Source organism: Acomys minous (genome assembly GCF_964271855.1).
Source record: "Acomys minous genome assembly, chromosome: 20".
In the NCBI taxonomy this organism is placed as follows: domain Eukaryota; kingdom Metazoa; phylum Chordata; class Mammalia; order Rodentia; family Muridae; genus Acomys; species Acomys minous.
The window spans coordinates 25,687,812-25,700,905 of NC_140502.1; the positions used below are offsets into that span (position 1 = coordinate 25,687,812).

At 52.2% G+C, this 13,094-nt stretch overlaps 1 protein-coding gene across 8 annotated transcripts; it reads left to right on the plus strand.

Annotated features, from left to right (window-relative positions):
• The first annotated feature begins 57 nt into the window (after nt 1-57).
• Nucleotides 58-12,246, plus strand: ZNF382 (zinc finger protein 382). Of its 8 annotated transcripts, XR_014777116.1 has the most exons (6): nt 3,893-4,175; nt 6,122-6,195; nt 8,233-8,359; nt 9,175-9,267; nt 9,605-11,168; nt 11,707-12,246. XR_014777116.1 is itself a non-coding variant. In XM_084771208.1 (5 exons), exons 3-5 carry the CDS (start codon nt 8,326-8,328, stop codon nt 11,011-11,013), a joined length of 1,536 nt encoding a protein of 511 aa, XP_084627334.1. In that variant the 5' UTR covers nt 58-369; nt 6,122-6,200; nt 8,233-8,325; the 3' UTR covers nt 11,014-12,246. The 8 variants fall into 8 exon arrangements, 7 of the variants coding, with proteins under 7 accessions (XP_084627334.1, XP_084627332.1, XP_084627333.1 ...); XM_084771208.1 differs by lacking the exon at nt 3,893-4,175 and adding an exon at nt 58-369 and having other exon boundaries at nt 6,122-6,200; nt 9,605-12,246; XM_084771206.1 differs by lacking the exon at nt 3,893-4,175 and adding an exon at nt 58-369 and having other exon boundaries at nt 9,605-12,246.
• Nucleotides 12,247-13,094: the final 848 nt, after the last annotated feature.

A 13,094-nucleotide genomic window follows, 5' to 3' on the forward strand; every position in this document is an offset into this window, starting at 1 on the left:
CGCCATCTTGGCCACCGTGGTGCACTGCCGAACTACATTTCCCAGAAGGCACCGGGCGTCCCCATGCTTGTAGCAACAGAGAGTTGCAGCTGACTCTGGTGTTGAACTCTAAAACCGATTGCCACAGTATCACAACGATGTCAGGCGGGAATAGAAACTGAAAATTGCGTTCCGGAGTAAGAGGCACAAATTGTGATTTTTGTAACCGGAAGTCCTAGGGTCGTGACCATGAGTAACAGCATGGAAAGCAGTGTGCAGATGTGCTGTGAGGTTCTGTGGAACCAAAACCGGGCCAAACGGGTGACTACTGAACAGCCTACTAACATATCAGAGCGGCTGGTGTCCACCGCTCGCTCCCCAGTACCTAGGGTAAGTCGTCTTCTTCTTCTCCTTCTTCTTCTCCTCCTCCTCCTCCTCCTTCTTCTTCTTATTTTTAGTTTTTCGAGACAGGGTCTCTCTGTGTAGCCTTGGCTGTCCTGGACTCGCTCTGTAGACCAGGCTGGCCTCGAACTCACAGCGATCTGCCTGCCTCTGCCTCCCGAGTGCTGGGATTAAAGGCGTGCGCCACCACCGCCCAGCAGCATAAAGATTTTTTTTTTAATTCATCTATTATTATGTGAACAGTGCTCTGCCTGCATGTACACCTGCAGGCCAGAAGAGGACACCAGGTCACATTCTAGAGGGCAACAGACAGACCACGTGGTTGCTGGGAATTGAACTCAGGACCTCTGGGAGAACAGTCAGTGCTCTTAACCTCTGAGCCGTCTCTCCAGCCCCCATAAAGATTTTTTTAAAAGTAAGGTTTATTTATTGTTTATGCAGTATTCTGCCCGCGTGTGCTTCTGCATGCCCAGTGGCTAAGAGCGCTGGCTGCTCTAGCAGAGGTTCAGTTCCCAGCGCTGGCTCAGCGGCTCATAATCACCTGCAGCTCTAACTCCAAGGAGACCAGCGCCCCCTCCTGGCCGCGAAGGGCAACTGCTTGCACAGTATAACAGGTGAAACTATTTGTTGTAAAATAGTAGCATCCTTAGCCCTGTCCCTCCGACATAGCCGTTTCCCTCTTTCTAGTTGCAACTGCTCCCACTTCTTTCTTCTCCTCCTCCTCCTCCTCCTCCTCCTCCTCCTCCTCCTCCTCATCCTCATCCTCATCCTCCTCCTCTTCGTTTTTCTAGACAGGGTCTCTCTGTGTAGCCTTGGCTGTCCCGGACTCACTTTGTAGACCAGGCTGGCCTCAAACTCACAGCCATGCCTCTGCCTCCCGAGTGCTGGGATTAAAGGCGCCGCCACCACCACAGGGCTCCTAGTGTATGTATGTCTTACACCTCTGAGCGGAAAGGTATTCTGGCAGTTGGGAAGGTAACACCTTACGACAAACCTCACAAGAGATTTATTCAGAAAGGCACAGAGGCTGGCTGCCTTGCTTGGGAGAGAAGCGGCAGAGAGCCAAGCGGTGAGCAGATGTAATGAGTCGTTGGGGGAGGGGAGGAGGGCAGGGGGCCAGCCCGGGTGTGCTTGCAATTCTAGACCCGCGCTTTCGGCTCCCTGTTCCCGCCCTTGCACCTGCCGTGTGTGGCTGCGCCTCTGCTCCGCCTCTGCAACTGTAAGCCCCAAATAAAGTCTCCTCTCAGTCAACTGACTTGTTCATGGTTTTATCAAAGCCACAGAAAGGTAACGACTGTAAGTGTCATTTTACTCAGTGCTGTAGCCACTGAGAGGAGGAGGAGGAGGAGGAGGAGGTAGAAATAAGAGCTGAAATGGCCGGGCATGGTGGCGCACACCTTTAATCTCAGCCAGAGGCAGGAGGATTGCTGTGAGTTCCAGGCCAGCCTGGTCTACAGAGAGAGTCCAGGACAGCCAAGGCTACACAGAGAGACCCTGTCTCGAAAAACCAAAGCAGAGAGCGGGGGGGGGGGGGGGGGGGGAGGGAACTGACAGGGCTATAGTGCAGCCATATGTAATAGGGCTAACGTGTGTCTGAGTCTCTCAGAAAGCTCCCACTGTGTCTTGGCACTGTACACTGCCCTTTCTCTAGATGACCCTCCACTTGAGTGCTTACTAAACCTACCAATGTTGCTCCACCCAGACTCATCCTGAGATTCTTTCCTGTGCATATAGTTAAAGAACCTTTACCTTGGACTGGGGAGATGGCTCAGAGGTTAAGAGCTCTGTCTGCTCTTCCCAAGGTCCTGAGTTCAGTTCCCAGCAACCACACGGTGGTTCATAACCATCTATGGTGAGATCTGGCGCCCTCTTCTGGCAGACAGGCACATATGCAGGCTGAACATTGTATATGTAATAAATATATGTTTGTTTGTTTTTGTTTTTCGAGACAGGGTCTCTCTGTGTAGCCTTGGTTGTCCTGGACTCGCTTTGTAGACCAGGCTGGCCTTGAACTCACAGCGATCCGCCTGCCTCTGCCTCCCGAGTGCTGGGATTAAAGGCGTGTGCCACCACATCCAGCCTAATGACAATTTTTAAAAAATATTTATTTAAAAAATATTTATTTATTTATCTATTATGTACACAGTCCTCTGCCTGCATGTACACCTGCCGGCCAGAAGAGGGCACCAGATCTCACTATAGATGGCTGTGAGCCACCATGTGGTTGCTGGGAACTGAACTCAGGACCTCTGGAAGAGCAGAGAGCGCTCTTAACCTCTGAGCCATCTCTCCAGCCCCTAATGACACATTTTTGACAGCAGGATTTTCCTTCAAAAGAAAATCATACAATAGGGACTAGACGGCACTTTCAGATGGAATAGTGTTTGGTCCAAACCAGCGAATCCGTGCGGCTTTTCATGTCCTTTTTCTGTTGAATGACCGATTAATACATCATACTGGATACAAACCACTGGGAAAGTAGTTGATAATTAACACGGAACTTCTAAAACGATCGTTGCAATCCTGTTCTTGGCAAATCAGTACCCCCATCTTCACTTACGCTTGATTTTGGTGGCAATTCCCATCTAAGATCTCCAGCTCTTACCCCGAGAAGGCAGGTGAGGGCACAGCGATGACCAGCCACTTCTGTGGGGGCTGGAGAGATGGCTCAGCGGTTAAGAGCACTGTCTGGTCTTCCAAAGGACCCGAGTTCAATTCCCAGCACCTATACGGCAGCTCATCAACCGTCTGTAACTCCAGTTCCAGGGTATCTGACCCCCTCACATAATTTAAAATTAAATGAATTGTTTCCTTTCTTAAAAGAGCTACTTCTGTGTAGAGCCCAACAGAGGCCACACCTCGCACTTTTCAGCCTAAAACCGTCAAAAAATAAAAAAATAAATAAAAAAATAAAACCATGGGCTGGAGAGATGGCTCAGTGGTTAAGAGCGCTGCCTGCGCCTCCAGAGGTCCTGAGTTCAATTCCCAGCAACCGCATGGTGGCTCACAACCATCTATAATGTGATCTGATACCCTCTTCTGCAGATAAAGCACCCATATGCAATAAATAAAATAAACAAATCTTTTAAAAAAACAAAACAAAACAAAACCATATCCCACCCCACTTTGGTCAGCGCATAGCGCTGTCACAAAGATCAACTGGCCACAGACTTTTGACATCACCGCAAGCCGCCCGGTCCCCGGGTTCAGTCACCCCGACGCAGCCACCGCCCCCGCGGGGACCCTCGCGGGCAACAGGGCGGTCACACAGGCCCTGGGGTGGGGTGGGGGGAGCTGGGGGGGCGGCTGAAGGGTTTGGGGGGCTGGGGGACACGACGGGGACTCCGGGGAACTCGGCAGCGCCGCTTCCACTGGGACCCGGCACACACAACTCTGCACACAGACGAGCCACAGAGCCAGAGGAGGGTGACCCCGAAACCGAGCATCACGCCCGGGGGTGGGGTTGGGGGTCTGTGTGGGACTAACGCGGGCATTAGCCTAGGGAACCTTGGTCCGGGCGCCGGGCAGGGCGCGCAGCATCTAACGGGCGGCCCCGGAGGCTCCTGGGAGAGCGAACACACCCCCACCCCACCCCACCCCACCCCCGGCGGGCGTGCGCAGGCGCAGACGGCTGATCCGAGGTGGAGGGGGGAGCATTGGGGGGGGCGGGGAGGATGAGGCTGCGGGTACTGGGGCGTCGGAAGAGGCCGAGGATCGCCGCGGATGCTCCGGATCTCCAGGGCGAATCCAGATGGGGAGACCGGGGAGGAAGCCGGGAGGCCGAGCCGGGCCGGGTAATTTGGGGTGGGGGGTGTTGTTGGGGTGTTGCCCTCATCCATAGCGCAGGGCCTCGGGCGTGGCCCGTGGGCGTGGCCCTGTGTAAGGCTGCGGGTGACCCCGGGGGCGCAGGGGGTCCTTGGCGAGGTTTAAGCGCCAGGAAGCTTCTGTGGCTGGGAGCGGGTCCCCGGGATGCGGGAGCGTTGCATGTGAGGGTGTGGGGTGCGTGTTGGGGTTTGGCTCCCGCGACCCGAATCCTGAGTGTGGATTTTTATTTGAGGGGGGTGGAGTGGGGTGAGGGGGGGGATTGCGATCTCCTTGAATGTATGGAAGATGCATGATGGGATCTTGGTCTTAGGGTTCCCGCAGTTTCCCCGGCTCTATTTTCTTTTTCTTTTTCTTTTTTTTTTCTTTTCTTTTCCTGGTTTTTCGAGACAGGGTCTCTCTGTGTATCCTTGGCTGTCCTGGACTCGCTTTGTAGACCAGGCTGGCCTCGAACTCACAGCATCCACCTGCCTCTGCCTCCCGAGTGCTGGGATTAAAGGCGTGCGCCACCACATTTGACTTCGACTACGCCTCTTAAATAGTGTCATACGAGTAAATCAATAAGGCGATGAAAAAGAAAGTAGAAAATACAGATGTTTTCAAGCCATGGAGAAATGTAACATATGATCAGGTTGTTTGTTTGTTTTTGTTTTTTGGTCAGGTCTTTTGAAGCATATGTAGAAATAAATACCATACGTGATGAGGATGGCCCTTGCTCTTAGTTGGGGGACACTGATTTATAGCGTGTGAGACACAGCTAATTACAGTTACAGGACAGTTTCACCATGCAAAACTGAATAAGAGAAACTCTGGAAAGTTATTTGGCTCCCAAAATTCATTGCATCTTAAACAGAAAATAGGACCCGAGATTATGTCCAGTGATAGAAAACCAGGGGGAAACCAGAAAACGGTGTCAGCAAATTAGAAAACAGAAGCCCACAGCAAAGGTGTAACGAAACCAGATGTCGCTACAAAAGGGGGAAATGTAAACTCACTAAAGGAAGCTTATCACAATAAGAGATGTAGACCCTTTTAAAAAAGATTTATTTATTATTATGTACACAGTGCTCTGCCTGCGTGTACGCCTGCAGGCCAGAAGAGGGCGCCAGATCTCACTATAGATGGCTGTGAGCCACCATGTGGTTGCTGGGAACTGAACTCAGGACCTCTGGAAGAGCAGCCGGTGCTCTTAACCTCTGAGCCATCTCTCCAGGCTGAGATATATACCTTTAAACTACATTATAGGACAGATAAAGATTAAAAGCTTCTCACCCGTGGTCATCAGGGCTTGGGAACTGACGTCACGTTCAGTGTTGGCTCAGGCAGTGCTGAGGCCATCGTCCCCGGAGTCTCGCTCATGCTAGTGGGTGCTGCACCCCTGAGCCACAAGCCCAGACACCTGCGCAGTAAACTGTGCTCCGTGGGAAGCTGAAGGGTGTGAAAAAACAAAGAACAAAACCAAGTCCTGGTGCATCTGCAAGCTGCAGCTGGGTCCTCAGAATCCACCCTAGCTCAGCGGGGGACTGCGCTTCGGGTTTTGGAGAGAGAAAGCAGGACTTGTGCACTTCCACCCTCCCTCACGGGTCCTGGGCTTTGGAAGAGGCCTCAGGGTAGGCATGAGCGGGAACAGTGGGAGTGCGTGCCGATTTATTTGTTTGTTTTTGAGACAAGGTCTCTCTGTGTAGCCTCGGCTGTCCTGGACTCGCTTTGTAGACCAGACTGGCCTCAAACTCACAGTGATCCACCTGCCTCTGCCTCCCGAGTGCTGGGATTACAGGTGTGCGCCACCACTGCCACCACCTGGCTGTGTGTGCAGGAGCTGATGGCGCTTTCCCAAGAGATCTAACTTGAGCGTTGTCTCCTAGGCTCCTCATGCCCACCCCCCCCCACCCCCTCACCCCCGTCTTTGCCTTTACAGGACTCCTCCCTTGCCCGAAAGAGGAGCTCAGGCGACGAGGCCCATCTCTCCCCAGTCTCAAAGCCATGCCTAAGGTGAGGTGAGATTCTTTTTCTTTCCGTTGGGGGGCAGGAGGGGGAACAGGAACATTTGCTTAGCAGCGTTGCGTTGGCGCCCTGCATCCTGGGATCCGCTTCCCAAGCCGGGGTCCCTAGGTCCCTATCGGAGGACGGTGCCTTCCCACGTCATCTCCTGCCCCACCGACTCAGCCCCGGTACCCAATGCCGCAGTGAGCGTGAGCCCTCAGCGGGCGTTGCCTTCTACTTACGGCGGTTGCTCACAAACATCCATTATGCTGTTCGTCTCCTATGTCCATCTTTTTGTTTGGTTGTTTGGTTGTTTGGTTGAGTTTGTTTTTGGACACTTGGTTTCTCTGTGTAGTCCTGGATGTCCTGGGACTCGCTCTGTAGACCAGGCTGGCCTGGAACTCACAGCGATCCCCCTGCCTCTGCCTCCCAAGTGCTGGGATTAAAGGTGTGTGTGCCACCACCGCCCGGCCTAAAAACCTAGTGCCCTTTATTCCTACAATATAGATTTATTTTAAGTACAAAAGTTTGTATCTTCAGTGAAATTTAAGATTACAACATTTTTTTCCTTGTGTGCATTCTCCCCTCACTGTGTCTCTAATACCTATTGAGTAAATATTTTCCACAAGCAGAATCAAGGTTTTATCATTTTAGTCCATCAGTCAGTGAACTGCACACAGGACAGAATGTGTGGTCTTATATCTTTAACATGAGATAAAAAGTAAATACTACTGGACATATTTTCAGAAAGAGTACATGAGTGTGATCGTATCTGTGTATGTATGTGTGGGTGTGTGTATGTGTGCGTAGCACAAACAGCACGATTAAGGGGCTAGAGAGGTGTTTCAGTGATTAAGAGCACCGGTGGCACCTGGTGCTGTGGCGAGCGCCTTTAATCCCAGCACTCGGTTGGCAGAGGCAGGAGGATCGCTGTGAGTTCGAGGCCAGCCTGGTCTACAAAGTGAGTCAGGACAGCCAGGGCTACACAGAGAGACCCTGTCTCGAAAAAACAACAACAACAACAAAAGAGTCCCTGTGGCTGATGTCAGGATGGTGGCTCCCGCCTTTAATCCCAGCACTCAGGGGCAGAGGCAGGGGCCAGTCGGGAGCACCCAGAGCTACATAGAGAGACCCAGGGGGCTTAGTGCTGCTCCTCCTGCGGAAGAGCGTTGGCTGCTCGTGCAGAGGACTTGGCTCCGTTCCCAGCACCCGCAGCCGGAAACTCCTGTTCCAGAGAACCCGGTGCTCCCTTTGGTGCTCCCTTCTGTGCTCCTTTCTGTGCTCCCTTCTGTGCTCCTCAGGCACTGCAACCCTGCGGTGCACATAATGCATCCAGGCAAGTACTTTTGTTGTTGTTGTTGCTTTGTTTTGTGAGACAGAGTTTTTCTGTGTAGCCCTGGCTGTCCAGGACTCCCTTTATAGACCAGGCTCGCCTCGAACTCACAGCGATCCCCCTGCCTCTGCCTCCCAGGTTCTGGGATTAAAGGCGCATGTGCCACCACCGCCCGGCGTCCAGGCAAATATTTATACACATAAAGTAAGCACAAGCACACAACCCCAAACTAAACAAATCTATTTAAAGATTTATTTATTTATTATGTATACAGCATTCTGCCTGCAGGCCAGAAGAGATGGCTGTGAGGCACCATGTGGTTGCTGGGAATTGAACTCAGGACCTCTGGGAGAGCAGGCAGCGCTCTTAACCACTGAGCCATCTCTCCAGCCCAACAAATCTATTTAAAAAGACAGGATTTTCTTTTTTTTTTTTAATATTTTTATTTAATTTTTAAATTTATGTGCATTGGTGTGAGAGTGTCAGATCATGGAGTTACAGACAGTTGTGAGCTGCCACGTGGGTGCTGGGAATTGAACCCGGGACCTTTGGAAGAACAGACGGTGCTCTTAACAACTGAGCCAACTCTCCAGCCCAAAAGACAGGATTTTTAAAGCTAGTTCAGCCACCGATCACTGCCAGACTCGACCCCAGCGTTTAGCTCCCCGTGTCCAGTCACTTCAGGGTGACCTGCCACAGTGTTCCCCTTACAGGGATCCGTGTCGTTCAAGGACGTGACCGTGGACTTCACCCAGGAGGAGTGGCAGCGCCTGGGCCCTGCCCAGAAGGCCCTCTACAGGGACGTGATGCTGGAAAACTATTGCCACTTCATCTCTGTGGGTAAGTGTCACTCAGGCCCTTCCACGAATTCCAAAATCAGGTCCTCACGCGTGACCAGCAAGCACATTGCCAAAGAGACGCCTCCTCAGCCCAGATCATACGTTCGTAGAATGTATGGTTTTTTGTTTTTGTTTTGAGACACGGTCTCTGTAATCCTGCCTGTTCTGAGGCTTGCTGTACAGATCAGGCTGGCCTTGAATTCACAGGGACCTTCTTGCCTCTGTCCCCTGAGTGCTGGGATTAAAGGCATGGCCCTCTGTGTCCAACCCAATATGAGATCTTGTAAAGGTTTATTTTTATTTTTAACTTATATGGATGTTGTTGTGTGTATTTGAACCACGTGTGTGGTTGATGCCTACCAAGGCCAGAGGAGGGCGTGGGATCCCTTAGAACCGGAGTTACAGGTGGTTGTGGGTGCTGGGAATTGAACCTGGGTCCTCTGGAAGAGCAGCCCATGTTTTTAACTGCTGAGCCATCTCTTCAGCCCCAGAACGTCCGACTATTGACTTCATTTTGTACCCCATTTGCCACGATGTATCCTTCTCAGTGGTGTGGAGTCCCAACAGCTTAAAACAAGTCTCAGTTTTCTTTCTTTCCTTCCTTTTTGTTCCCCCCAAAGATTTTACGTTTGCAGTGTTCGGCTTGTACACCTACTCGCCAGAAGAGGGCGCCAGATCTCACTATAGATGGCTGTGAGCCACCATGTGGTCGCTGGGAATTGGACTCAGGACCTCTGGAAGAGCAGGCGGTGCTCTTAGCCGCTGATCCATCTCTCCAGCACCCCCTTCCTTCCTTTCTTTTTTCTTTATTATTAGGACTTCATATGGCGAAACCTGATATGATCCGCAGGTTGGAACAAGGGGAGGAGTTGTGGACAGAGAGACTTTTTCCAAGTCAGAGCTATTTAGGTAAGTCATAGATGTAAACACTTTTGTTGTTGTTGTTGTTGTTGTTTTGAGACAGGGTCTCTCTGTGTAGCCCTGGCTGTCCTGGACTGGCTTTGTAGACCAGGCTGGCCTCGAACTCACAGCGATCCGCCTGCCTCTGCCTCCCGAGTGCTGGGAATAAAGGCGTGCGCCACCACAGCCCGGCTTAAGTTAATTTATTTTATAATTTTTGTAAACCACAATAATGAGACATCATGGGTTTTGTGTGTGTGTGTGTGTGTGTGTGTGTGTGTGTGTGTGTAATTTATATATACACATATACACAAAGTGTTGCTAATTAAATTATATTCCTTTCTAGAAGATGAAGATGTTTTGGTACAGTTCAAAGACTACCGAGACCAGAATCCTAAATCCGTTGTGATCTTCAACCACGAGGAACTAACTAAGGAGAGAAGCAGTCTCCACGGGGAGACAGTAGGCAAGAGCCACATTGTCTCCAAAACACTCTTTGAGTACAAGTCTGACGGGAACCTTTGCACAAACGGCCCAGAATTCGTTCCTGGGGATGTGAGCCCCGTGAGGAGGGAATGGAAGAAGCCCGGCCTGAGTCCCACCCGTGAGAAAACCCACCCTGCAGGGATGCTCCGTGACCAAGTAGACCTGGGGGCCGTGAGTTTGAAACCGGGGCTTGCTCACCACCACCACCAGCAGCAGCAGCAGCAGCAGCAGCAGATCCCGATCCCGGAGCAGCCGCTCGCGTGGAGAGACTGGGGCAGCCCCTTCCTCGTGGCGGGACCTGCGTTCCCACGCAGCAGAAGCCAGAGAGGAGACAGAACCCTCAGCTACCGCGACGACCCAATGGCTTTTTTAGAAGGGTCGCACCTCGGGACCCACGCGGAGCATCTTCCTGAAAAGAGGCCCCAGGCGCACAGCCAGCAGCTCCTTGGCGGGAAGCCGGTTTTTGTTCCCCACCCCGCATCCCAGGCCGGGGAGAAGCCCTTTCGGTGCCCCCACTGCGGGAACAGCTTCAGGAGGAAATCCTACCTCACCGAGCACCAGCGGATCCACACGGGCGAGAAGCCCTACGCGTGCGGCCAGTGCGCCAAAGCCTTCCGCCAGAAGACGGCCCTGACGCTGCACGAGAGGACGCACGCGGAGGGGAGGCCCTACCCGTGCGCGGACTGCGGCAAGTCGTTCCGGCAGAAGGCCACCCTCACCAGGCACCGCAAGGCGCACACGGGCGAGAAAGCCTACGGCTGCGCCCAGTGCGGCAGCGCCTTCAGGAAGAAGTCCTACCTGCTGGACCACCAGAGGACGCACACCGGGGAGAAGCCGCACCGGTGCGCCGAGTGCGGCAAAGCCTTCATCCAGAAGACCACGCTCACCGTGCACCGCAGGACGCACACGGGCGAGAAGCCCTACGCGTGCGCCGAGTGCGGCAAGCGCTTCTGCCAGAAGACCACCCTGACCCTCCACCAGCGCATCCACACCGGCGAGAAGCCCTACGCCTGCGCCGACTGCGGCAAGTCCTTCCGGCAGAAGGCCATCCTCACCGTCCACTACCGCGTCCACACCGGAGAGAAGGCCAACGGCTGCCCCCAGTGCGGGAAAGCCTTCAGCAGGAAATCGAACCTCGTCCGGCACCAGAAGACGCACACCGGGGAGAAGCCGCACGGCTGCAGGGAGTGCGGCAAGGCCTTCAGCTGCAAGTCCAACCTCAGCGCGCACCAGAAGACGCACAACGCAGAGGCCGTGGGGAGTCACTGAGGAGGCTGTCGCGTTATCTGGCTTATTTATTAGGGTTTTTTTGTTTTATACAGGGCCTCACTACTATGTAACCTTGGCTGGCCCAGTACTCAGTATGTAGACCAGGCTGGCCCCAAACTCGGCCTGCCTCTGCCTCCCAAGCGCCGGGATTAAAGGTGTGTGCCACCACGCCCCGCAGTTGTTTTTTCTTCTTCTTCTTCTTCTTCTTCTTCTTCTTCTTCTTCTTCTTCTTCTTCTTCTTGGAACTGAGTACTTTGATGTTCTGTTGTTTGTTGTTGTTGTCATTTGTGTGTGCGTGTGTTTTGTTTTTGTACATTTATTTACTTAATACGTGCATGCCCCAAGAGGGCACCAAATCTCATTATAGATGGTTGTGAGCCACCATGTGGTTGCTGGGAATTGAACTCAGGACCTCTGGAAGAACAGACAGTGCTCTGAAACTCTGAGCCGTCTCTCCAGCCCTGTTATTTTTTTTTTTTTAAAGACAGGGTTTCTCTGTGTAGCCTTGGCTTGTCCTGGACTCGCTCTGTAGACCAGGCTGGCCTCGAACTCACAGCGATGCGCCTGCCTCTGCCTCCCGAGTGCTGGGATTAAAGGTGTGCGCCACCATCACCGCCCCGACCCCACTAGTATTTGGGAGAAGCAGATCCTGGGTCAGGGGCTCATCCCACCCTTGGCTGCTCTCTCCTCCAGATGGCCCCGTTCTGCAGGCAAAACCGAAACCCGTGTCTGTGGACTTGGGGAAAGACGCCTCCTTCAGCTGTGCCTGGCGCGGGAACCCACTTCCACGGATAACCTGGACCCGCCTGGGCGGCTTGAGAGCCGATGATCTGGAGCTTGTGACGGTAGCTGGAAGTGGGCCGAGCTTCCTAGGCCGAGTCTTTTTTGTTTTTTCAAGACAGGGTCTCTCCGTGTTAGCCTTGGCTGTCCTGGACTCTCTTTGTAGACCAGGCTGGCCTCGAACTCACAGCGATCCGCCTGCCTCTGCCTCCCGAGGGCTGGGGTTAAAGGCGCATGCGCCACCTCCACGCGGCTTCAGGTTCTGTTCTTTCCATTCACTACTTGGTAACCTGTCACATAGATACAACTGGATCCATTAAATGACAATAAATAAATAAATAAATAAATAAATAAATAAATAAATAAAAAAAAGGCTTTTTTTTTCTTTTTTTCTTTTTAGTTACCAGATACAGCCGACTAAACTGACCTCTGATAAATAAACTTCTATAAATACTCAAATTTGCTTGTTTCTCAATCGCGGTACACACCTTCCTTGTGAGTCAGTAAGAGACCGTTGACAGATGCCCCTTGTCCGCGTGGGATAAAAACTAGCTGTTACCTTTTCAAATTGAACCGGAGTTCGGACTTCTGACATTTGTAAGTTAGGTTTTACTCATTTTAAGCCTTTGTGTACAGTTGGGTTCTTTACCATACGTTCCGTTACACACTGCTTACCTCACGCCTCGCCTCTGAGCCGAGTCATGAGTGCACGTGGCAGAAGGTGCGTTTATTTATTTATTTATTATTTTTTAAGGTCATTTATTTTTATTCTGTATAGAACTCCATCATATAACAATATCACTTGTGGAAAATAAAAATAAAAAGAACATCACTTGTACCCATCCTGCTACTGACCGACTTTTACATACCTTACCGCTACGGTCATAATAAAAATGTACATGTATGCACCTCCCTGTGCATTATTCCAGGAATTTGTAATTACTGGGTCATAGGGTTATTTGCATGTTCAGTCGGCTGCGGTAGAAACACCCAGAATGACTCAGAACCTTCACAGCACGAGACAGTTTTACTCGGAGGGCAAACCACTCCTGATAGTCCCAGTGTGCCTGCGCTCCTGCAATGGAGGGCTGAGCAGCTGGAGGGAGCTCGCTGCTGCTGTGCAGGGCTTGGACCTGGTTCCCAGCTCCCCCTTGGCGGCTCCCAATGGCTGTCACTACAGCTCCGGAGGATCCAGCACTGGCCTCCGGCCTCTGCGGGGACCAGGCACGCGTGAGGCCGCACGTACAGACAAGTAGGCAAAACAGCTACACAGACCGCACAGAAGCCATGTCAGAGGGCGA

Bases quoted from the DNA above. Each gene is read 5' to 3' on its own strand.
- ZNF382 (XM_084771203.1), top strand. From the start codon at position 4,133: ATGGGGAGACCGGGGAGGAAGCCGGGAGGCCGAGCCGGGCCGG. The intron at 4,176-6,121 runs GTAATTTGGGGT...TTGCCTTTACAG, and splicing joins GGGAGGCCGAGCCGGGCCGG to GACTCCTCCCTTGCCCGAAA. The intron at 9,268-9,604 runs GTAAGTCATAGA...ATTCCTTTCTAG, and splicing joins TCCAAGTCAGAGCTATTTAG to AAGATGAAGATGTTTTGGTA.